General features: G+C 39.2%; 1 protein-coding gene across 3 annotated transcripts in view; it reads left to right on the top strand.

Moving 5' to 3' along the window:
- The first annotated feature begins 309 nt into the window (after positions 1–309).
- Positions 310–26,194, top strand: part of dmap1 (DNA methyltransferase 1 associated protein 1) — a 33,788-nt gene continuing 7,903 nt past the window's right edge. The window contains exons 1-10 of one of the 3 annotated variants that reach the window (XM_061237272.1): positions 310–422; positions 11,876–11,952; positions 14,127–14,188; positions 14,417–14,521; positions 15,818–15,909; positions 16,223–16,418; positions 17,550–17,708; positions 19,622–19,789; positions 20,573–20,758; positions 21,198–21,269. In XM_061237272.1, the coding sequence (XP_061093256.1) occupies positions 11,880–11,952; positions 14,127–14,188; positions 14,417–14,521; positions 15,818–15,909; positions 16,223–16,418; positions 17,550–17,708; positions 19,622–19,789; positions 20,573–20,758; positions 21,198–21,269 (1,113 nt within the window). In that variant the 5' untranslated portion in view covers positions 310–422; positions 11,876–11,879. Of the gene's footprint in view, positions 423–11,875; positions 11,953–14,126; positions 14,303–14,416; positions 14,522–15,817; positions 15,910–16,222; positions 16,419–17,549; positions 17,709–19,621; positions 19,790–20,572; positions 20,759–21,197; positions 21,270–26,194 lie in introns of those variants that run through there. The other 2 variants (XM_061237273.1, XM_061237274.1) reach the window with 2 other exon arrangements.

Here is a 26,194-nt window from a genome sequence, read left to right on the forward strand (position 1 = left end):
CCATGTTCCGATATTCAGCTAGCAACAAGAATAATCTCCTTTGAGTTACTGTCTGTGGTTAGTGTGAGATTCTGACCAAAAGTGCTTTCAAAAAAGATCTCGTTAAACCATTTTGATTGCTAGACGTCATATATTGCTACTATAATGTATAATTAATTGAAATGTAAAAAAAGGTTGCTTAAATCCGTGTTCCGTTACTTCTTGTCTAGTGAGTTTGAGAACAAATTCCGGCTTTTATTTCTTTTTTTTTTAAACTTAGTTTGTACCGGAAGTGGTTTCCTTTTCTTGGTTTATTGTTATTCTCTACTAGCTACTCATTGGAAGAATAAAGCGGAACATTTAGATAGGCTTTTATTTACAGAACATAGCGGTATACTTTAAAAAAAAAAAAAAAAGTATCAGGGACAGTAGATCACTTACAGGTAAATGTCAACAGTCTATATTATTTATAATATGTAGAATGTATACGTTAATGCGTAAGATGGCTTAACATTACGCTATGTTGGCCTAGTTGGTCACAAGCTTCCGCCATTGATGCTGTTGTAATTTAGCTAAGAAGCAGCGTAGTTAGCTAGCACTAGCTCTGAACACTGAACGCTAAATGTTGTGCTTGCGTGAAGAAGCGTTTAAATAATCTTCGTAACTTCTTTCTACGGTTCTTCACGACCACATTTTCGCACAAAATTGTACTTAAACTCTATATACATGGCTAAACATTGCTATTCAAATGCAATGCTACTTCATCCCACATGTATAACGTTAAATGTAACGTAAGTGGTTCTTGAGCTTGCCATCTCAAGATGTAATGGCCTTTCAAATGTACACTGACAATAAAAACTGACACTGAGTGCAATACACCAGTTCCTGCAAAACTTATTGTGCTCTATTGTACTCTTTTTTTAAGTCGGAGTAGCAGCCTGTTATTTCGTTTCCCATGTGTTAAGGACCAATCATGCCAAATAACACACTAGCAAACACAAGAATATCTGTGCCTCCAGAACCACATTTGCAGCTGAAAATAAATATCTTGTTAGTGTTTCTTTGTCTTTTATGAGCACACATATTAACAATGTGTAACTACTTGATATGGTGTTCTTTCTAATTGCTAGACTATGCAGAAGCATATTACTGATACTGCACTGCATCTATTTGCTTTAACTTTCATTTAACTCCACACTGGGCATGTTGTCTTGAGATACAGAAGTACAGGAACAAGTTGTTTTACTCCATGTGGGAAACATGGGATAGCTTTGCTTTTGAATAGTACTTCGTTCATATTTATCCAGGGTGTATTGTGCATAGTTTTGGAGGACAATTTATGGGATTACATTACTTTTGAATAGACTAGTACTTCAGCAAGACTTATTGAAATGAATCCAACATCATAAAGCAAATATTCCCATAAACTACCCTCAAAAATTATGCACACCTTGGATAAATATAAACAAAAGAGTACAGATGACACTATTGTTTGGCACAATGGAAACATATACTAGTGCAGTTGCTCAGAGGAAAATATTTTAACATGGTAGACCTAATGTGTTTTTAAAAACGATATTTGCATCCTTTAATTGTAAGGAATTGCAATCTTCTATTGTGTTTTATTTAGTTTAGTTTACAAAGTGGTGAACATAGTGAACACATCATCTTGGATGATCCTCATCATAAAAGCATCTTGGAATCCATCCTAAAGCTAATGATTGTTTCCGAAAATATTCCTACAAAATGATTTATAGAATGTCAATATACGGGCAATTCCACAGTAATGTCAACCTGAGCATGAAAACATAAACAGGCGCCCCAAACAGGCGATTGTGACCATTTTTAAATCTGATAAAATGTAGGCTAACAATAACCATTACCATTGAAATCAATGATATTTGGCAGCCATCTTGAAAACATTCAAAACTATTTCTGATGGTTTTCTCAATGTCAAAACTGATATTCAGAACCATTTCAGATGACAATAAATGTGTTATGATAAAATTGAAGATCCATAACGCTGGAATTTCTCTCAAACAATATTCATTAGCATGATCCTAAAATTGTGTGCACGTGAACAAGTGAACAATCAACTCCCAGTGTTTCCCCTAGATTTATTTTCAGGCTAGGTGCTAGTCCCCTCAAAGCTACCACATCAAATGTGCAGGCCGGGGCTAAAAAGAGTTGTCACGCTTGGGGGAGGGTGTTGAAAATGTATCTGTTCTAAGATACAATAACATTTGTCACAAAGATGTAAAGTCAATAAATATTATGTATTTACAAACGGAACTAGCTATATACAGAACTTAGCGTCTCACAATATTCTGTAATGTGTTTGAGGCGGCACGGATGGTGCAGTGGTTAGCACTGCCGCCTCACAGCAAGGAGGTCCTGGGTTCGAATCCCCGTCGGCCGGGGCCTCTCTGTGCGGAGTTTGCATGTTCTCCCCGTGTCTGCGTGGGTTTCCTCCGGGTACTCCGGTTTCCTTCCACAGTCCAAAGACATGCAGGTTAGGCTGATTGGAGAGTCTAAATTGCCCGTAGGTATGAGTGTGTGAATGAATGGTGTGTGTGTGCCCTGTGATGGACTGGCGACCTGTCCAGGGTGTATTCCTGCCTTTCGCCCAATGTATGCTGGGATAGGCTCCAGCCCCCTGCGACCCTGTTCAGGATAAGCGGGTTAAAGATAATGGATGGATGGATGGATGGTAATGTGTTTGAGATGATTATTCGGAAGTGCTTGTATGGTTTCATTTAAGCAGATGGATAAACAATGAACTGAACAGTTAAGCAAGTTATATAAGCAATAACTCACGATAGGCAGTGATATATTGTCATTTTATGACAGCGAAGAGGTGTTGTTCGGCCCGACGTCCAGTGGAGGGTCACAACCCCCGTCGCTGTGATAAAATTACAATATACCACGTCCTGGAGTGAGTTATTGCTTTTATAAAACGGTTACGGAATATGAAGATATAGATATTATAGACACAATTCTATTAAAAGCGTTTTTTATTAAAAATGTAAATAGTGCCCGGTAATTGCTATGCAACGTTCTGCAAAACTCGCTAGCTAGCTAGCTACCAAGAGTGAGCAGAAATTAGTTTATGCTTTCTTCATGTTTATTTGTACGTTCCCATTGTGCAAACACAGAAAAACTGTCCAACATCAGTGGGATTATGTTGCGTAGGTCTACTGGTATTACTATTTGGAGAAGGCACATTGCTCGGCGTCGTGAGCGCTGCTCTGCGTTCTCTGGTCCACAAGTTTCGGTCATCCGAGAGAACTCTCGCACTTCTGCTCGTTTACGGACACAAATCTCTCACCGCTTCGGGTAGTTTTTGAATCATGTTGAATTGGAGGCAGTGTGTCCCTGCTAACTTGGAAATCCTGGGCAACAATTTTGCAAGGTGATTGACGTGCGTCGGCTTGCATTTAACAGTTTTTAATTTAGACTTGAATGACTGCTTTGCCACGGAGTAATAATTGAAATATAACTGTAAACAAGCATTAGAAGTCATAGCAGTGGTGTTTAGTTATTTTATCACTGCTATTAACCCATCAGATTGCGTTTTATAAGCTCATTTAAATATGAACTGTCACCAGAGTTTTTATTTATTATTATTTATTTATTCACACATTTATCTCGAACTGTAGCGATCCGAGTTCATTATAGAACATTCATTCAGACATTAGCCTACTCAAAAGTTGTAAAATTCTTGTCCATCTACCATTCCTGAACGGGAACAGATTGCGTTGAATTGGATGGCTGATTATGTATTCTTCACGCTCATCAAATCATATAACTTTCTGGACCGGAGTAAAAACTACCAGGAATGACTGAGTAGGCTACTTGCGGTGCACTGATCATTATTTTTTATGGCCGATTCCGATTGGCGTTTTTTTATAAGCTAATGGGCCGATACCGATAGCCAATTAAAAAAATTATAATTTAAGCAACAGCCAACAAATAAAACATAGATAAGATTGTTTATTTGCTCTTTAACAAAACTTGCATTAAACACAAAAATATTTAGCCTTGTGAAATTTGAGGCCATTTGTGGATATTTAGCGAGTTAAACAAAGATGCTACCGCTGTTTCTAGTTTAAATTAAATTGTCAGTATAACTTTTTAAAAAACAGATTTAAAAAAAGACCAAATGGTCTGTAGCATTGTGAAAGCCTTAGGTAGCCTTGTAAAATCTAAATAAATAGCCAAATCAATTGTATAATTGTATAAAGAACTACACCCAGTAAGCACTTTATTAGGTATTTATTATACATTTTTTTAGACTAATGAAGTCTTTTGCTGCTGTAGCCTATCCACTTAGAGGTTTGACGCGTTGTGTGTTGCATTACTGTCACTTTCCTGTCAGCTTTGACCAGTCTTGCCATTATCCTCTGACCTCTCTCATTAACAAGGCTTTCTGCCTGCATAACTGCTGCTCACTGGATGTTTTTTTTTTGTGCCATTCTGAGTAAACTCTAGAGACTAGTGTCCATGAAAATCCCAGGAGACCAGCAGTTTCTGAGATACTCAAACCACCCTGTCTGCCACCAACAATAATTCCACAGTCAAACTCACTTAGATCATATTTTTTCTCCATTCTGATGGTTGATGTGAACGACATGATTTTATGCATTACATTGGCTGATTTAGTTTTGTTTTCTTGAGGGCTTCTCTTTTGGCACTGCTGGTAAGTTATCACAGGCTATTCTGTTCCTCTTCTCCTCCACCACACAAGAAGCTGAACTGAACAAGCTTTTACTGTGGTGCAGACAAGTAAACTTGCGCAATTTCAGCAAGCGCAGGAAAGTGGCCCTTGTTTGGCAGCACACTAATGCCTGTTCGCTTCTTGGCATCTGTGCCTTGGACAGGTGTCTCTGTACTTGCAATGCTGTAGGGCTTGCTAGGACTCGCTCCTCTGAGGATTTTTTCTCCAATATCTCGTTGTGCATCGTGTACAGTGTAGGCCTATTTGGTATTTTCTTCAATAATCTTCAGTGCTTCTTGTTTGATTGTGTTGGGGAAATATCTATCTTTGTACCTTTTGATTAAAGGATGGATTTGATTATTAGGCTACATGTATATCTATTGGCTATTATTCTCATCTAGACTATTATAAAATTTTATTTGTATACAGCTTTTCAAAGAAGACTGTCACAAAGACGCTTCAGAGTAACTCAGAAAAGAATATAACATATTAGCCCTAAGCAATATCATATGAGGTAAATGACTCCCTTATGGGGAGAAAAACCCTCAAACAGTGGTGAGAAAAAACTCCATGATGGGAAGAAATCTCAGAAAGGAACACGGCTATTGGGGCATGCCAATCCTCTGCTGGCCTATAAGTTTGATGTATTAAACTAGTAGGTAAAATGGATTCATATGGATGGATGTAGAGTCTGGAGATCAGAGGTTAGGGGGATGAATTTGTAGCTCCTGCATGTGTCGAAGCCAGGGAAGGAGCAGGGTTCAGCAGTCCACAACCTTAGATTGGGGGTCCAGTTGGAGTGGTTCATGAGCTTCAGGGGTTGAGGGAGTGGCAGGAAAAAGAAAGAGGAGGCTGTTAGGCACTAAAATGTATTAGTACAAAGAATAAGATTTCCTCATGTACAGAACAGAAATGCATGTACGACATGTTGAGCATGGAACCATTATCTAGCACCCATCTCCAGAATGAAATACTACTGATGATGCCACCCCACCAAGCTATAACTGATTACAAGCCTAATTGTAAAGGTGCGTTTTTAATCTAGATTTAAATATTGAGTCCCTTGTAAATTTTGGAGGGGTCTTCCACAGTAGTGGTGCAGCTGTAATTATTTCTCTTTTTTTTGTCGATATCTTTGGGACTACGAGGTGCCAGGCTTATAGAGTAAAAGCAGGTTAGTTTTGAAAACTGTTGCCAGACCATACAGAGCTTTTAACCTTAAAATCTGTCCTATTCTTGATAGGTAGCAGGAAAGCTAGCACTGGAGTAATATGCTTATACTTTTTAGTTGTAGTCAAGATGCGTGCAGCTGGATTCTGCACAAGCTGGAGATTCTTTAGCGAGACATTAGGGCAGCCAGATAGCTGGGCATTATAGTGATCTAACCTGGATCACTTTCTCTGAATCCCCTGCTGATAAAAAGTGCCTAATTTTAGCCACTCTGGATATGTTTTTTATGTGCCTGTCAATAGTTACACCAAGGTCTTTTACTAAAATATACTAAAAGTAAAACAACCATCAAAATTTTGTGTAAAGGTACACATTCTCTCCCTAATTCAGTCTTTTCTGAGCTCAGAAGCAGAACGTTAGAAAGCATCCAAGCCTTTATATCTACAGTACAAGCCTATAACCGAGAAATGGGTAGTTCTTCTCCAGGTTAAATACTGAGATATACTGAGTTGCTTTGATCCAGTTTTCTCCAGTAATTTTGATAAAAATGGAAGATTAGAGATAGGCCTATTGTTTTCCAGCTTGCCAGGTTCGAGATTTGGTTTCTTCAATAATAATAATGGCTTAACTGCCATTTTTAGGGACTTGGGTACTGTTTCTAAGGATGTGTTTATGATTTTAAGCATGTTATGACCTAGTATAGATATAGTGTAGGTGTACTTTTTAGTAAAAAGTTATTTAACCAATTTTGAGGGGATTGGATCAAGTAGGCAGGTAGTTGGTTTTGCGGACATAACTATTTTAGACAGCTCATCCATGTCAATGTCATGTCAATAAAACAGTTTAGTACCACTGTTAATGTTTCTTCCTGACGTAGGTGATGTTTATTTAATGTGGCAGGAGTAAGAGGAGGAGACAATTTGGAGATCTGATCTCTAATAGCCTCAATCTTCTGATTGAAAAAAAGCATTAAGTCATTGCTACTACACTCGGAAGGATAGATTGCAGATTCTGATGATTGTTTCTTAGTTAACTTGTCTACAGTGCTTAACAGAAATGTATATAGTATTATATTTGTTATATTTATATAACAAATATAATATAATATTTGTTTTGATTTTATTTGGTTATATTTGTTTTGATCAATTAGTTTACAGACTGAAGGAGGCTATCTTTCCATCCAAGACAAAATACTTCTAGTTCAGTTGTCCACCATTTTTCCTCCCACACCCTCTCGCCACAATAAGTAACTGAGACAGTAAGTTGTCAGTCACACCCTCACATAGTGCACAAATTAGAAATATAAACAATTTGCTATGGGGATTGGAAAAATAGAATAAATCTATCTAGATCTGACAAACAAACCAAGATGGACCAAGATGTGGGACTTAAATAGAAAAGCACGCAGCTGACCTCCATCAGTAATCTGGCCATACGCAGCAGACAATTAGAATCAGTAGTCAGCACTAAAAGGTAGTGCCTGAAAATTACTCAGAAAGAGCCGAGAACCATGTGTACTTTCGTTTTTTTCCTTTTAAGTTATTCGCAAAGCCTTGTATACGATTAGCTGCTCTGTCATTGTTAGTAGAGCGGGGTAATTGTTTCCTCACCGGTAGTAGTACCGGAGGCTGAGTGGCTTTAGGCAATTATTTTGGTTTCTCTTTTCTGTTAGTTACAAAGCCTTGGTAGCGTTATCCAGAAAGACTGCACTCAGAAAACCATTATGAACACAACACAGTGGGGAGGGCGATGATGCCACAAATGAACACTGTGCTGTGGGAAGAGCTATAAGGCCTTTGCTTTTCCCTTCGGTATGTTGAAGAACTGTGTGGGCATTAGAACATCCTCCTATTCACGGTTCTGTGTTTAGTGCATTAGTCACTCTGTACTCAGTACCTATGCACTATGTGTTGGGCTTCATGTAATTTAGAACACCCGATTTACTCAGTACTGTGTGTAGGATTGTATGCCACACCGCATTGCACTGTCCGTAGTGCTGTATGCTAGACTGTATGCTAGACTGTTAGCGATGGAGAAACGCCCCATAGTCTTGGACTTGGATAGGGGGTTTTAGCTCTCACCCGCAAGTAGGGCTAGAGGTGGAGTTCGCTGGGAGTACAGATTTCGCCACGACTAGTTATTCAATCAAGCCAGGTAGATGTCAGGTAGGTCTGGTTGCCGCTCCAGGAAGGGCTAGCTGTGAGTTAGGTGTGAGTCACAACGTCTACCTGTAGTTGTTTATATTTATTAGTGACTGGGACATGCAAGGTCGGTGGTTCTAATCCCGGTGTAGCCACAATAAGATCTGCACAGCCGTTAGGCCCTTGAGCATTGCTCCAGGGGAGGATTGTCTCCTGCTTAGTCTAATCAACTGTACGTCGCTCTGGATAAGAGCGTCTGCCAAATGCCAATAATGTAATGTAATGTAAACGCATGGTTGTTGGAGTATCGCCCCTCTCAATGGAGAGCTTTGCGAAGTCGCCGATAAGCCTGGGGTTCCGTGTCTGAGAACCCCATCGCTGTTCATGTACACTTCCACCTCTGTTTATGTAATCCTGCGTCGTCAGTGAATTAGAGGCCCTGGTCGTGGGTCGGAAGCACCCCCGCTTTATTTCTATTCCTCATTTTTGCTCCCTTCAACTAGGGGAGCTTTGCTTTGGCAGGTTGCCGGGGAACCTTTTCCTTATTTTACTGCACCTTATAAACTAGTGGTCATTTTGCGGTCTGTGAGTAACTTTGAGATCCCCTTCACGTTTGCACCTGGTCCATGGACCGCACTCTCTCTCGTTTCACAAAAGCTCCCCCTCACGGCCACGCTTGGTCCTCCGGACCCACACCTTCACAGATTGTATGATTTTAATAATTGTATGTACAGTAGGGGTGTGAATGGTTAAACATTTAACCGAAACTGAGTTTTATACATTTACCAGAAATTTTAAACCGATAACCAATTCTTTTTTTATGAAGCTATAATGGTAAGCTATGATGGGAAGCTATAATGGGGCGGCCTGTTGCATAGTGGTTAAGGTAAATGACTAGGACACGCAAGGTCGGTGGTTCTAATCCCGGTGTAGCCACAATAAGATCCGCACAGCCATTGGGCCCTTGAGCAAGGCCCTTAACCCTGCATTGCTCCAGGGGAGGATTGTCTCCTGCTTAGTCTAATCAACTGTATGTCACTCTGGATAAGAGCGTGTGCCAAAATGCCAATAATGTAATGTAAGCTCAGTTTAATTAAATAAATGCGCTTTCACCACACAGAAATTGGTTGGACAATTTAATTCTGGCTGCATAATAATCTCCGTGAGGCTAGTCCTAGCAGGCAGTATTTGGCTATTTCAGGAGGTTAGAATTGAATGCTGCCGAATTCTAGTTATCAAATAATTTCTGTGTGTTTTAAATCTGTAGCTGTTGGTAACTTGTGGTGTATTGTATGGCATTTCCTATGGTACACAGAGGACTTGTATTTATTCATTGACACTCAAATTCAAACTACCGGCAAACTGAACAAAGCTTTCTACTATGCCGTATATACACCGATCAGCCAGAACCTTAAAACCACCTGCCTAATATTGTGTAGGTCCCCCTTGTGCCGGCAAAACAGCTCTGACCCGCCGAGGCATGGACTCCACAAGACCTCTGAAGGTGTCCTGTGGTAGTCCTGTAAGTTGCAAGGTGGGACCTCCACAGATGCTCGATCAGATTGAGATCGGATTGAGATTTGGAGGCCAAGTCATACCTTGAACTGCCATCAGGGAATACCGTTGCCATGAAGGTGTGTACTTGGTCGTACAATGTTTATGTAGGTGGTATATGTCAAAGTAATATCCACATGAATGCCACAACCCAAATTTCCCAGAGCATCACTGCCTCCGCCGGCTTGCCTTCTTCCCATAGTGCATCCTAGTGCAGTCTCTTCCCCAGGTAAACAATGCACACGCACCCGGCCATCCGCATGATGTAAAAGAAAACGTGATTCATCAGACCAGCCCACCTTCTTCCATTGCTCCATAGTCCAGCTCTGACGCTCACATGCCCATTGTAGGTGCTTTCGGATTATGCATCTTTAAGTGTCAAATTTGTCATGCTAATCATCTTTGGTTTTTGGTGTAGTTCCTCGATTAACTTCGTCTTTGCAGACATTACAAATTGCAATCTTAATGTCCTCTTCACACACTTTGCAATATTTTCAGACAGTTGACATTTTGCAAATTCAGTGCACCATGCACGCTTTAACTGGACTCATTTGTAGATCGGGCAAAATAAAGAAATACACCTGTCGGTTGCCGGTCACGTGTTAGGAGCGAAAACTGACCAGTTGCAATCTATTGCCAATTGGTCGATATACCCCTAGTTCTGCACACTGCTGGTTAGTTGTTCCTCCTTTGACAGTGACTGGGTTAAAAATGTGACTCTTCTCTGGTGAGTCGACATTAGTTGCCCTCGGTACTTTAGAATGTTTGTATTTCTGTCAACAGTAGTCTCCCTCAGCACTGTTGAACACTGTCAACTTAAGTCACCAGCGGCACTGAATGGGTTAAGAACAGGTAGAATCAAATGGATGGGCCGCGGTGGCGCACAGCTAAAGTAACAGACCTTGATGCTGGCATCAGTTCATTGCAGTTGCACACCGGGGTTCGATTCCCGGTCCTGCCGGGTCCTGCCCGGTCCCGAGTTTGGCCGGCTCTCGTGGAGTAGCATAATTGGCTCACTGCTCCAAGGGAGGGACTTGGCAGGGTTAGTAGGACCGCCGCATACAGCGCCCTGGGCGCCTCGGAGTAACGGTCACGGACTATGAGACAGCTTGGAGAAGGCGTGTTGCTCTCAGGGTCGCTGGGTCCAACTGGGCCGTCGAGGGAATGGTGTCATAAGCGGTGTATCCCCAGCTATACACTAATTGGATTAGATAGGGTACAATTGGTGACCAAATTGGGAGAAAAAGGGAATAAATCAGAAATAACATTTATTTAAAAAATAATGATTAAAAAAATTGCAAAACGGATTAATCTTTGAAACTGTAATTACACACCCTCATAATATCGGCACTGCCATTGCAAAAAAAAAAATACATTGAGTTCCCTCTCATCCAAGCCGGAAACACTGACTAGTCAGTAAGCACCCTCAAATATCCTTAGCTATATGTTCTATATAAACTACTCCCTGCCTGTGATAGTATATTGATATAGCCATTTTATATCTTTATTTTTCTTCATGTATTGATGATTTTTGTCACAATTGTTTTATGTCAATGGAGTTTTCATTGACCGCCATTAAGCCAAGTTAACGGCCCACAACATCTCAGAGTGCTTACCACAAAAATAAATGTGCGTGGTCTAATAGCCTCACATGTGAAGAGATGTGCACATGTTGGTGAACATGGATTGGCAAAATAGTCTGTTGAGCCACAGGGAAAAGTTTTTTGGCACCTTCTGGAGTTTGTGTATGTATGAGTTTCAGATATTATGCATCAATCAAATCTGTGTATGCACATGTTTAAAACATGTTGTACTTTTGGAGTACATGATTCCATTGACCTTAACATGAGCCCCAAGACCAGTAGAAGCAAAACACCCCATAAATTCATCAATCCAGCGCCATACAGTATTTGACTGCAGGTAGGCTATAACATCCATTTCAATCAAGTATCTTTCTTTTAATATCAAATCTACTGCTGGTGTGTGTGTCATCAAAAAAGCTCAGTTTTGTCGAATCCGGACATCACACCCTGTTCCAAGTGTTTTAACAAAATGTTTCATCAAGAGTGTTATATTATCCTTCATTAGACAGTAAGTCCCTTGTTAAAAATAACAGCTCTTTACACATCAGGAACTGCAGTGGTTGAATAACCAGCATGCGTGGGGGTATGCCCAGACCAGAGTTGAGAACTAGGGGTCTGTTTTTTTCACAGTGCCATTTTCAACCACTGTGAGCACTAAAACTCACAGTTCTATAAGTATAACCCTTTTTAAGATTCCATTGCTTTAGCAACAACAGTTTCTTATTTTGTAGGTGTATGTGGGTGGCAAAACAAGTGTGGGGGGACCTCACCTCTGCATTTTGGAAGTCCACAGACTACACAAATCAAGGTAATGTCAATGTCCTTTTCATGGCAAGGGTCCAGAAAATATTTTCATTGAGAAAATAAATCGACCACTTCCTGAGTTTGAACTTCTGTAACTTTGTTTTAGTAATATCTACAGAAATTTTTACTAGAAAGGACTGCCTTTCAGAAGAGACCAGGATTATGCTGGTAGTCAAAAGGGTTCAAGAATAGTAACCATTTTATTTTAAGTATGACATTTTCAAGCTTGTGTTAACTGTTTTGTTAATTACTATAATTATTAATGGTCTGATTCCTTGTTTCACTGAAGCATTCTATGAATTTTGTTTTCTAGAGATCAGCATAAATTGTAATTACACATGGTTATTTATGAACAGCAAAGGAATTGTCAATGGCTGTTTTGATTTCATTATGCATTTTCATGTAAAATGGTGAGCACACAGCATTAAGGAGGCCAGCTTAAATCACCTGTGGAATAGAGGTGTATCCTGACGTAATAGCAGTAAGTGCCAAACAAAATAAAATAGGGGAAAAAATAAGGGGAAAAACCCAATGTTTTTGGCTTTTTGTACACCATTAACATAACTTCAATCTCCATTCAGAGAAGCTTTTTTCTACTATCTCTTTAAGGGGCGTCAATTTATGCTAATTACAAATTTTGTGCATGTGCCTTTGATTTACGATTACTTGGTATTTATCAACATACACACATGGATACGAAAGAAAACTGTGTCTACGTGTCTTTCATCTGGTGAAAGTTGTTAATTTGTTCTGATCACTCATACATTTTCACACAGATTTCTGAAAAATATTGATAAATGAGGCCCATTGAGTTCAATCTTCTTCAGTGGCCTTCCCAGTCACCAGTTCTGAATCTATTAGAACACCTTAGGGATGTGATAGAACGTGAGATTAGCAGCATGAATGTGCAGCTGACAAATCATGTCAGCATTAAACAGAATGGAAGGAATGTTTTCAACATCTTGTGGAATCCATGCCACAAAGAATTGAGGCTGCTTTGAGAGCAAAGGGAGCCCCTACCCAGTATTAGTATAGTGTTCCTAATAAAGTGCTCAGTGAGTGTACGTATGAAGAAAATTGGATTTGATATTTTATCATTTTAAAATTGAAGAGAATGTACTTTAGGCCTATAAACAAATTTTGTTTGAATTTTATAGTATGGGTCTGATTTAAGCATATTTTTTGTTCCTGTTACATCCATCTCCAGCTAGTGTTTAAACGGACCCCAGTAGTGGGGTTATAACAGTGTAACTCTTTGCATTTGACATTAACTCATATTTATAGTAGACAAATATGGGTAGCTTATATCAAAGTTTGAGAGCTCTAGCATTAACACTCATTGAGTTATACATGTTGGAGCAAAAGCATTACAATCATCCCTGATCTCCCCTAATATAGTCGACTGTTGGCTCAAGAAAGACGTTTACAAGAGGTAATCGACAGTTTTACAAACAGTTTGTAAATCGGTCAAGTCCTCACAATTCTAAATTCTGTAAATGTATTTGGAGGCATCAGCTCGTTAGAATTTTAATCTCAAATAGCACAATAAGAACTTTTTGTGCTAATAAGAACCTTTATTTTTGTTGTAAAAGTTTGCAATTACAAACAGTCAGCGTAAAACCAAAATGTCTTATTGTGGCAAATAGCAACAACTTGCATACTTAGATCCACGAGTAATTGTTCGCTCACAATAAGAAGTTACGTTAGTCTTGGGGTGTGGACAAAAATCTAAATTGAGTACTGGCCCACATGAAGCATTGGCGAAACTTCAGTTCTGTGGAATGATATGCCGGGGAGGGACTTAGATGTTTTCAAAGGTTTTGCTTTCAGTTCTTAAAATTAACTACTGAGAAAACCATTGTTTAAACAAGTTATATTTAATAGGTTTCCTCTTATTTCTGTTAAACAGGCCTTACAGTTCAAGATGGTGAGATATGATTTCTGTGCACTGTTATCGTAATTGGTTGTCTTGCAATATATTGCGTATTGCAGAATCACCTGTATCGTTATACTATCGTATCATGGGCAAAGTATCGTGCTAGTATCATATTGCGACTTACTGATTCCCACCCCTATTTAAAATATTGTATAGAGATCCAGTCATGCAGCAACATGAATTTGTTGTGTGAACTTAGAACACAGCATTTTAAGGCACATTAATGCTCTTCTGATTTCTAGACACATTCCCCTCCAAAAGTATTGGAACAGCAAGGCCAGAATTGGGTGGTCTGATACAAAAGGTGATATGTTCTAAGTTGTTTAACAAATCTAGATAGAAAATCCAGGAAATAAAAGATGAAATTTGGATCTGTCATCTCGTGTTCATCTTTTGACCTCAAAGTTCATGTTGACTAGTAAGTATTATGAACCTATTCTATGACAGACATCTATCTACATTTGAAATTGTGTGCAATAATATTGGCTTTTTTAAAACTTATGACTAGTTTGTTGTTTTCTAAACATAACAGGACACAATGGCAACTGGTGCAGATGTGCGAGACATACTGGAGTTAGCTGGAGGAGATGGTGATGCAGGCCCAATTAGTAAAAAGGACATCATTAACTCAGACAAGGTAAGCTACTGGTGATGTACAAATAGAAATGTGGGAAATTAGGTTGATGGTTCCTCTGGAATGGCTAAGGTATTACTGTTTTCAACATCTCATGATTTGGTAAAAAATATTTTGCACTGATTACAGCTTCTTGACCAACATTACTTCCTGTAATCTTGCTACAGCTTTCTGGTTTCCTCAGTAGAAGTATGGCTCTGCTTGGATCATGGCTGCACTTCTTAAAGGAATGGATTTCCTTTTCTTAAATTCAGGCTCTTAAATGAGTCCTCTTGAAAACATTTAGATCTAGTTCCATCAATAAATGTAAAATGTATTTGGGGCTAGATTGTAAGGTATTTCCAACTCTCTGCTCTGCCCAATGTCTCTTTCAGTTGGTGTATCCTCTATTGCTAATACTACAGCTAGTGAACAAAAAATTGTATTTAGCAAGCTCAATGACGTGCAAGAACTAAGACGTTTCAAGTGGCACATTTTTTTGAAACACTGCCATCCCAGAACTATGTAACAAGATAACACGCTGATTTGGTCAGCAACCACTCTGTATCGGAGAATGTACAGTCTCCTCCAAAAGTATTGAAACAGCAAGGCCAATTTCTTTGTTTTTGCAATACATTAAATACCTTTGGGGTTGAGATAAAAAGATGAACACGATATAAGTTTCATAGTGTTGGTATGCATAAATAAGAGGGTATTTGGTATCCTGGTATTTACACCTAGATGTGTTAAACTACTTAGAACATAGCACCTTTGGTATCAGACCACCCTTTATTTAGGTGAGCAAAAGTATTGGAATAGAGGGTATTTAAGTCAATGAAAGTAACACTTAATATTAAGTGAAATATGGTATACTATTCAAACTATTCATCCAAATAGACTGTTTTTAGCTTGTAGAGAACCACCATACATTTAGGTTAGGTGCTATGTGCTAGACCATTGAAAATGGGGAAACAGCGCTTGAATAAGTACATGGAAGACCTTGAATGTAATTTAACTTGGTGCATCCACCTCTGGCAAGGACAATAGCATGGAGTATTTTCCTATAATGCTTGACAAGTTTAACGAACATATTTGTAGGGATTTTGGACCATTCCTCTATGCACATCCTTGCAAGATCCTTCACATTCTTGGGTTTGCACTTATCAGCTACACTCTTTAGTTTAGCCCGCAGGATTTCGATTGGATCCAGCGCCTGAGATTACCATTGCAGAACATTGCTTTTGTTGTAACAGAACCATATCTGTGTGGTCAGAGCTGGTCAAATTGATATTAATTTGAATGCATTTTATCTCTGTTTAGAAAAAGGCCAAGAAATCAACAGAAACACTGACATTCAAGAGGCCAGAAGGAATGCACAGAGAAGTCTATGCCCTCCTCTATTCAGATAAAAAGTATTTTATGCTATTTATAATGATTGCCAAATTTGATAACCATGTTCACAATGCAAATTGCTTACACATAGCTGGACAACTTTGTCTATATCCATATTCATTCTGAATTTGCAGTGATGGCCCAGGGAACTTGCTTTTTGTAATATAGCAAATATATGGTTGAATGTAAAAATAATTACTTTTCTTAAAAGGGTTAATTAAGCACCTGCTGAAAGTTGCAAATATTGATATTATATTTCTCACATAATTTGAAAACAGCAAATATTGATATTATATGTTGTTCATATTTTTTTAAGACAAATTTGTTTTGTAGAGATGCTCCCCCACTGTTGCCCAGTGACACAACCCAAGGTTATCGAACAGTCAAAGCCAAACTGGGTTGCAAGAGGGTACGCCCTTGGAAGTGGATGCCTTTCACCAACCCTGCCAGAAGGGACGGAGCCATTTTCCACCACTGGAGACGCCTGGCTGAGGAGGGCAAGGACTATCCCTTTGCCCGATTTAACAAGGTTGAAAAAATCTAATGAATGGCTTTCTGTTTTCATGAATGCAAATGCAAAACAGGTTAATAAACCAGTTTATCAAAATCTATTTGTTTGCAGCATACAAAAAAAGTAAGTAAGCACTTCTTTCATGTGCTTACTTACACATGAAAAGACTGTTTTTGTTTGAGTAGGCAACCAAAGTATTCAAGCCATGACTACTACTTTGCACTTATGCAAGCATAACTTTTATAGGTAAGGGAAACTGGATTCACATTGTGGTTATATTTCCTAAAAAGTGACAATTGATTGTCTTTTTAATATTTCTTTCACGATTTTAACTCATTAATTTTTTATAAACATTACCAATAGTTAGTTTGTTATGACCTGTTAAGCTGATAAAGACAGGGTGGATGTGTCCCTTGCCTTTATTAATGTTCATGTCTGTAAGATCTTGGAGGGAGATGCGGCAGTTTTGGGTTTTCATCATCATTTGCCACATGGAGAGAGAGAATGCACTCACACCAAACTCAAAACAAATAATAAAAAGTCTTTGCCCTCCCTGCACACGGGTTCTGGGCAAAAAACTATTACAACAACAAACTAAATCAATAAATACAGTAAGAATCAAAACCTGAGCAGCAGCTTTTCAACTGGCCACACACTTTTCAACACACTTCCCAACACAAGCTTGCTTGTTCTCTCCTGGCGTGTGCTCTTGGTCTCAACTCCATACAGTGGAGATGACATTTAAGCACCAAATTCCCTTTACTGCCACACTCCCTTTACTGCCTTTACTGCCACGGCATCAGAATTCAGCCGGAGGCCATTTTGGCTTGCGCCAACACCGCTCTCTTAGGCTTCAGCACCAAAATGGCACACTGTGAGAGCTGCAGCAGTTCAAGGATTGCCCCGTAGTTTGCTGCATGGAGAAAGAGATTGGGCTTAAAATCTATTGCAAAAGTAGACCACAGGACGAGATTGAGCCCACATGCCACCTCATGTCTCTGTGGTGTTTTGGTCCACCTGTCCAAATTCCAGGTGCTATTATGTATCCAACTGGAATAACTGTGGCCCACTATTAACTATGGTTCTTTCAGTGCATGGGGAGAAAATTTCAAATGCATTTAAAAGTTGAATGTTTGTTTGTGTGCTCAGTTGGTGCAGGTGCCGGTGTACTCAGAGCAGGAGTATCAGATGTATCTTCATGATGATGGATGGACCAAAGCTGAGACAGATCATCTCTTTGACCTCTGCAAGCGCTTTGACCTCCGCTTCATTGTCATCCGTGACCGTTTTGACCATCAGCAGTTCAGGGTTAGTTTTTCATTTCAGGACACAATCAGGGATATTGATAGACCCCTTATAGACTGAATAGTGTCACCTTACCCACAAATCTGTGGCGGCTGCTGGCCATCATTTTTGGTGAAGCAAACCCACCATCACCCTTGAGGAAAATCAAACCCCTGTTACTGCCATGCTTTACCAGTTGACCTAGGCGGGTTTGAGGTGATAAACACTGACCACATCACACAGCCAACTATGGACAGCCCATTTTAATTGACAACAAGTTTTAACTGACAACCTATCACTATGGACATGCCATTTAAATGTAACTGCCTTCTCTTAAATGATCGACACAAAACAGAATACAATGACAAGTAGTCATGTACTCATCACATTTATTAACAGTCAGATTATGAAATCTCACTATCCATCACCTATGCATATTCAAAAGGTCAACAAAAGAATGTAACATTTTTATAATCAAGTGTTATATTGTAAAAGACTAAGACAACTGAGGGGGCACGTATTGCACATAACTGTGGCATTGATAGTTCAATAATTCTTCATGTGTTCATCCCTCTTCCCTATGGCTCCTGCCTGATTGGCATGAAATCTGTAAATATGCTGCTGTTAAGAACTTTGTTACAGACGGGGTTGTGCACTCAAATTTTTGTGGTCACACAATATTTGCCTGATACAATATGATAACACCTATTTTATCACTTGACCAGTCGCCTATTTTACCATAGGCGACTGGTCAAGTGATTTTACTTTTATGCCAATACAGGTCTCTGTACAATTTGATACACTTTGCCAACGCATTTTACATGGCGCGGGACAATCGTGAGATTGACGTGGTCCATTTTTAGCTGAGAGCCTAATGATAATGTAGTCTATTGCTTTATTTATTTTTATGTAGATATTGCATAGTGAAAAGCGATGTTCAGTTTGCCGGTAGTTTGAATTTGTGTGTCGAATTCATGAGTCAAACAACAGCTGCAGAAATTCTTTGATAGGCTAACAATAATATTGTAGCATTCAATTCCATGTGGTGTTTGCATTTTGCAAACCCCCTGAAATGGCCAGAGTGCACTACTGTAGCTTGTCTATTGCTAGTTTAGAATGTAAACTGCAATACTATGCCTGGTAATAATCCGCATTTAAACGGAGCTTACCATTTCAGCTTTATGATCGGTTAGCAATTTTTCGTAAATGTTTACAACTTAGTTTGCCTTGGTTGAACTCATTGTGGTCTTTTGCAGGATGCGCCTTTGAATGCTTTATATGATTGCTGGTGTTGAAATTGGCAAGACTAGTGCCAATTCTCTTGATTTTTAAACGTACACACTCCAGTCCAAAAAGTCTTGTAGAATTCCAATAAAAAAAGAAGGGTAGCAGAAGGACATAACCATGAGGATTCATTATAAGTGTAGCACCCACAAAGGAGAATTTTAAACCATTTTTTGTCCTTACTATAGTACAAATTCAACAGTGTATGCTTTTGTATATAACACTGACTCAAGTTGAAATGAATGCTAAATATTTTTGCTCTCTGCTGCTTTCTATTGATCTTACTGAACCTACAATCTTTGTTAATGCATTAATTTCTCTCATTCCAAAATCAGTGCAAAAACTGATTCTAGTCATGCAAGTATACAGTGTGAATTTGTATTCTATAAAATTGAGGTTGCTGTCCATGTATTTTAACACCTAATGCACAAGAACACAACCTAGGCTACCTCTGATTGTGGTTAGTTTTTTATGCATTTATTCTTGCTATGTGTAGATTGTGGATTTTTGTGTGAAGGTGGCCTCAGAAGTCATTTTCTCTTTTGACAATATTACATTTTGTCAGTTTTGGAGGCCAAAGTTAGTTTTTATATCCAATCTGTAATGTTTTACTGACTCCCAGTGACGATGGTTTCATGCTCTTATGTTTTCAGAAACGTTCAGTGGAAGACCTAAAGGAACGCTACTACAACATCTGTGCCAAACTTGCCAAGATTCGCGCAGCAACAGGGAGTGAGCCAAAGATATATGTTTTTGATGCTGGACATGAAAGGCGTAGGAAAGAACAGCTGGATAGGCAGTTCAACCGCACCCCAGAACAAGTGAGTCCCAAAAATTTAGGTGCCAAAATAAGTGCTATTATCGACCATCTTACATTCTACTTTTATCAAGGTGTCATGGTGTTCACGGCAATAAACATATGCAGTGTCATTGTTGTGTACCGAGATACATTGTGAACCTGGTAATCTTCCCATATCTACGCCCCATTGACATCACCAGACGTTCCGTACCTTCTTTGGAATTCCAACAAAGGAATTGGTCTTGCTGTTCCAATATTTTGTATAGTGTTCCAGAAACAGCCATACAGTACATGCCCAAGCCATACGACTCCATATTTCACAAATGGGGAGGGGGGGTGCTTTGGATCATGGGCTGTGGGCTGTTCCTTCCTTTCTCAAGTTTCTTTTCATTAATTTTTTTTGACTTCCCATTGCTTTGATGAAGGTTCATTTTTGTCTCATCTGTCCATAAGACCTAGCTGGAAAATTCTAATCTGGCCTATCGATACTTGCTGCTAAAGTGAGGTTTGCATCTTGAATTGTAGCCATTGAATGTGTTTACATTTGCAATTGTATGAAATAAGGGGGGTTTGGGTAGTTTCCTACACTACAAAAAAAATATATGCCTGGTCAGAGTGGAATGGATTTTTAAGGATATGATTTATTTGGCAGTTTGAAGACTTTCTTCGCATACATTAAGTGTGTCTTTAAAATTTGGTGGAGGCTAAGCTAAGGTAGAAACATCTTGCACTGTTTGTGCAGTATAATTCTGAGGAAACTGTACTGCTGTACCATGTCTGATGTGGTGCTACTGGGGCCCTGCAGGTGGCAGAAGAAGAGTACCTTATCCAGGAGCTACGCAAAATAGAGATTCGGAAGAAAGAGAGAGAGAAGAAGGCTCAAGACCTACAGAAGCTGATTACAGCTGCTGACACCACCACAGAGATGCGACGCGCTGAGCGCAAAACCACTAAGAAGAAGCTTCCCCAGAAACGAGAAACTGAAAAACCAGTGAGCTTTACTTAACTTCACAACTGATACAAAATATCTCTGTTGCAATTAGAATACACTATGTGGGCCAACAGTTGATTTAATAGGAGGGTGGTGTTTTTTTTATACACATTACTGAAAAGCACTATTAACCCTACGCGCGTACCATCAGAAATATGTGATCACTCCAGAACTGGCCTAAATATGTGATTAGAAGGCATCTTCATAACCTTCAGTTGATAATGTCTAACACAGCACTAAGCCCTGGGTCAATGTATTCAATATATAAAAAAACTGATTTCACAATTCTTTGATATTTCAGTATGTAACAATAACTTAATGTCATCTACATTTAATTTTGTTCAAAAAGAAGAAACTTGCTTGCTACATATCACAGTTGTGATTGTGGCAGCCCTTGTGCTCTGATTGTGTTAGACTAGGCCTGTTCTCTCTTTGGCAGGCAGTTCCAGAGACAGCAGGCATCAAGTTCCCTGACTTCAAATCCGCTGGTGTCACGTTGCGCAGCCAAAGGGTGAGTAAAGTCTATCATGAACTACCATGTTGGGAAGAGGTCTCCAGTGATTCGGCCTTGTCTCTCACCACAAGGGCGAAACACTTTCTAGTTTCAAGTAGCCACTTGATTTTCATGTTGCTAGTGGAGCCAGTGAGTTGATCAGGGCTTAAAGTTCTCAGGCTCGGTGCTGGATCTCCGGTGTTTGGCCATTTCTTCCACAAAATAATATTCTTGCAAAAATAATAATAATAATAATAATAATAATTACACACAACCACTCCCTGGCCAAGTGAAGATAATACATATCTTTGCTACTTTTCCCCTAAAGTTATAGTATATACAGGAGGAATTAGATTCCATGTAATATATCAGTATGACCATGTCCCTTCTTTTGTAACATGCAACACCAGGTCTTAAAACGTAAATGTCATAACGCGATCCCACGTGTCTGTTTTTGTTCGTCCAATCCAATCTCGTTCAGTCTTACAACCATTTGTTCTTCAATTACCAATGGTGTGCAAGTAAGGCTTTTTTTTTCAACAAATGAGTAGGGAGCTACTGTCAGTCCATCAGTCACCTTGTCCATCTTTGTGCTGTGCACAAAGTTCAAAGTATTCGCTGAAACATGGAAGCGAAGTTCATTTAAACTACGGAAGACACAAGCCTAATTGAGAGGGGAGTGAAAAATGAATGGAGATGTGCTTTGGTTGAAGAAAATGGTGGGGACAGGCAACCGCTTAACACTTGGTGCAGGAAACTCTGCGAAGCTGGTTGTTGTTTCTGCACGGTGTGTGACAGGAAACTTAAACAAGGCAGTAGACAAGTTGAAAAAAGAATGTTTTCCTTAAATGCTGATGAGTCTACAAGCCTGAATTCTTAATGTCCTAGTTAGCTATGATGATGATGATCTTGGCAAAGTTATAACACAGCATCCAGCATATTAAGTGTTTCCTGCAGTGGTTTATAGTTAGGGCGGGCCGCCTTAACAAACGGATTAAAAAATGAAAATCAATTAAAAAGAGAAATAAGAAACCTGTGTCAAACAGCGGCATTTGCCAGTTTTAAATTACATTACACAGTTTGTCATTGAATCGTTGAATCAAATTGGAAAGTGACTTATAACTCCATAAAATGCCAGCATAACTGTAATATTTCTCTAATTATTAAGCTAAATGTTTTGTCATGGTATTGCGAAACCATGACTTTTGCACATCTGTTTGTCAATAGTTATAGGTAGACTAGCGATATTTACTCGGTGAGTTAATATTGGTAAAGTTTATTTGTAACTGAGTGTAATTTAAATATCAATAATTTGGTGTACACTACCGAAAGATTCTTCGGAATTGTGTATTTTATAGCTAGAAAGTGAATAGAAAATGTGTACTTGCTGTTTAGGGATATCATAGCTTTCATTTTTTTTGTTGAGACAGATACATCCCAAAACATCCCAATTTCCTCTTTTATAGCTTATTTGTCACACTGAATGGTTTCAGATCTTTAGATAGTAATATGAGACAAAAAAGTTACAAAATCACCAAATCACCCCTGTGAAAAAGTAATTGCCCCCTTAAAATTAATAACTGGTGTTATGACCCTGTCTAGGTCAGACTGTAACGGAGAATGAGTAAGGAAAATGAACTGCAGTAACTGCCCCTATCTGCCGAGACAAAATAAACTAAGCTGGCTAGTCTTCAAATGTTACCGGGCATGGGGCTGCCTTAAACACTGAGCTCCAGAGCACTTAATCTGCAGGCTTTGATCAAGTGTTTGAATAGCGTACACCCAATGGAGATTTCCATGCAAATTTCCACCTTCATAATGAAGGAAAAATAGAAAGCTAAATAACGAATAAGCTTCCCTATGGAAGGATTTATAACCCAGCTGGGAACATTCTAACTAACAGGAATCACTATACGGTGAACTGAGGGGCACAAAATGGGAAAGGAAGTCAAAGTCGGGGTAAATTAATCAAACACACAAAATTCAATGACATGAGTCAAACACACAAAATTCACTGAGGCAATTAGACCAGAGGCAAGAATCAGAGTCGAAAAGAACAAGGCAATGGTCAAACACAAAACCTAATCAGCAAACAAATCAAAAGGGGCTAAATGTAAATCGAAATTCAAACACTCACAAAGTCTATAAGAAATCTCAAAACACAAATCTGCAAGCAAAGTTCAAAGAGCTAGTCTCCACTGGTGAATGCCAAATGGCGGCTTTTTTAAACTGAGGAACTGGGGGCAGAAATGTCCAATCTGGGGCAAACCGGAAAAAAAACTTGATATCAATCTGTCATATCACTGTAGCTTCTGGGATAATGTTCAATGGACAGTTAAGACAAAATTGGAACTTTTTGGATGACATGGATCCGATTAGGTTTGGCGTAAAGCAAATTCAGCATTTCACAGTAAGAACATCATACCAACAGGCAAACATAGGGCTGCAGCTAACGATTATTTTGTTGTCGATTAATCTGTCGACTATTTTTTATCAATTAGTCGATTAATCTAAACGATTAATTTACAGGGGGCAATTGATTCAATTTGCAGTTGGAACATTTCAAAATGTTTTCACATGTTTTTGATGTATGATGTCTTACTGCTTTCAATGTATTGACTCATTATAGCTACTTTATTCTCTTGAAACACCCTCCAGTTACTATGACATTGTTTATTAAAAAAAAAAAAAATTCCCAGATTTTTCCCTTTTTCTCCCAATTTCATAGCCAATTGTACCTCGTCTGATTCAATTGGAGGTAGTCATATTAGATGTACCGCCCGTCCCCCGTCCCTCAGCGGCCCGGATGAGAATGACACGCCTTCTTCAAGCCGTCTCGCCTACCAAGTTGTAACTGTGATTCCGAGGCCCCCGAGGTGCTTGTTTTTGTGCGGCGATCTACTAACCCTGCCAAGTCCCTCCCTCTGGAGCAGCGAGCCAATTATTGCTGCCCCACGTGAGCCGGCCAAACTTGGCTTTTGGCAGGACCGAGAATCAAACCCCGGTCCCCGGTGTACAACTGCAGCAAACTGCAACCGCAAGTCTGCTGCGTCTTAGCCTGTTGCACCACCGTGGCTCTACATTGTTTTTATTATATACAATTTATCTATGCCTGTAGCTACATGCTGAAAAAATTATCCGATGGAGGGGCTGCACTATGACTACAGATTACTTGCGGATGCTTGTATTTGTGTTCACATGGCTGCTTGTTCATTAAGCTACATATTTATTAGGGTGCTGGTAAACACTGGACTTGGACATGGAAACATTGAAATTCAAATGTGTTGAATAGATTCATTTCATTATTTATATTTAGAATGTGACTGATTAACAGCACATAGCCCAAGTAAAATCTGAGACGTTTTTAAACTAACCTTACAACTGGTTCATTTAGACTAGATTTTTTAAGACTGCTTTTGAAACGGGATATCCATATTTACATTGAGAATTACAGTCAGGCCCATAAATATTGGGACATCGACACAATTCTCCTCTTTTTGGCTCTATACACCACCACAATGGATTTGAAATGAAACAAACAAGATATGCTTTAACTGCAGAATATCAGCTTTAATTTGAGGGTATTTACATCCAAATCAGGTGAACGGTTCGTTTCAAGTGTGCTATTTGCATTTGGAATCTGTTGCTGTAAACTCTCAATATGAGATCCAAAGAGCTGTCACTATCAGTGAAGCAAGCCATCATTAGGCTGAAAAATCAAAACAAACCCATAAGAGAGATAGCAAAAAGATAGTGTGGCCAAATCAACTGTTTGGAACATTCTTAAAAAGAAAGAATGCACCGGTGAGCTCAGCAACACCAAAAGACCCGGAAGACCACGGAAAACAACTGTGGTGGATGACAGAAGAATTCTTTCCCTGGTGAAGAAAAACCCCTTCACAACAGTTGGCCAGATCAAGAACACTCTCCAGGAGGTAGGTGTATGTGTGTCAAAGTCAACAATCAAGAGAAGACTTCACCAGAGTGAATACAGAGGGTTCACCACAAGATGTAAACCATTGGTGAGCCGCAAAAACAGGAAGACCAGATTAGAGTTTGCCAAACAACATCTAAAAAACTCAATCAATCAATCAAACCAAGTCAATCACCTGACCTGAATCCGATTGAACATGCATTTCACTTGCTGAAGATAAAACCGAAGGGAAAATGCCCCAAGAACAAGCAGGAACTGAAGACAGTTGCAGTAGAGGCCTGGCAGAGCATCACCAGGGATGAAACCCAGTGTCTGGTGATGTCTATGCTTTCCAGACTTCAGGATTTGCAACCAAGTATTAAAAAGTGAAAGTTTGATTTATGATTGTTAGTTTGTCCCATTACTTTTGGTCCCTTAAGAAGTGGGAGGCACATATAGAAACTGTTGTAATTCCTACACCGTTCACCTGATTTGGATGTAAATACCCTCAAATTAAAGCTGAAAAAAATTCTGCAGTTAAAGCACATCTTGTTCGTTTAATTTCAAATCCATTGTGGTGGTGTATAGAGCCAAAAAGATGAGAATTGTGTCGATGTCCCAATATTTATGGACCTGACTGTATAACAGCTGCTGATGTTGCCTTTATTTTGTCTTACAAAATGCTTTATCGCTGATGCCATTTATGAAATGTAAAATCGTGGTAAAAGTTACACAGTAGCCTAATATTGCTACCGGTATGCATAACGTTAAGTGGCTGGGGCCGTCAGAAGCCGGCAGTGGAAATAGGGCTTTGTCACGTTAGTGTAACTGTGGTGTTATAACAATTCAAACAGTCCAGTCCAATTCCAACAATTATCATGGCTGTATTTACATTAATACGAGAGCTCTAGCTTGATTTCAGACATGCGTGGGTTTTTGGTTAATTTCACTAAAATCATGCAATCAACGTTCTATAATTGAATACAGCTCATTCAATGACATGAGAATAGCAATGTTGACAACGTTTCAG

This window comes from Conger conger, chromosome 4, assembly GCF_963514075.1.
Source record: "Conger conger chromosome 4, fConCon1.1, whole genome shotgun sequence".
In the NCBI taxonomy this organism is placed as follows: domain Eukaryota; kingdom Metazoa; phylum Chordata; class Actinopteri; order Anguilliformes; family Congridae; genus Conger; species Conger conger.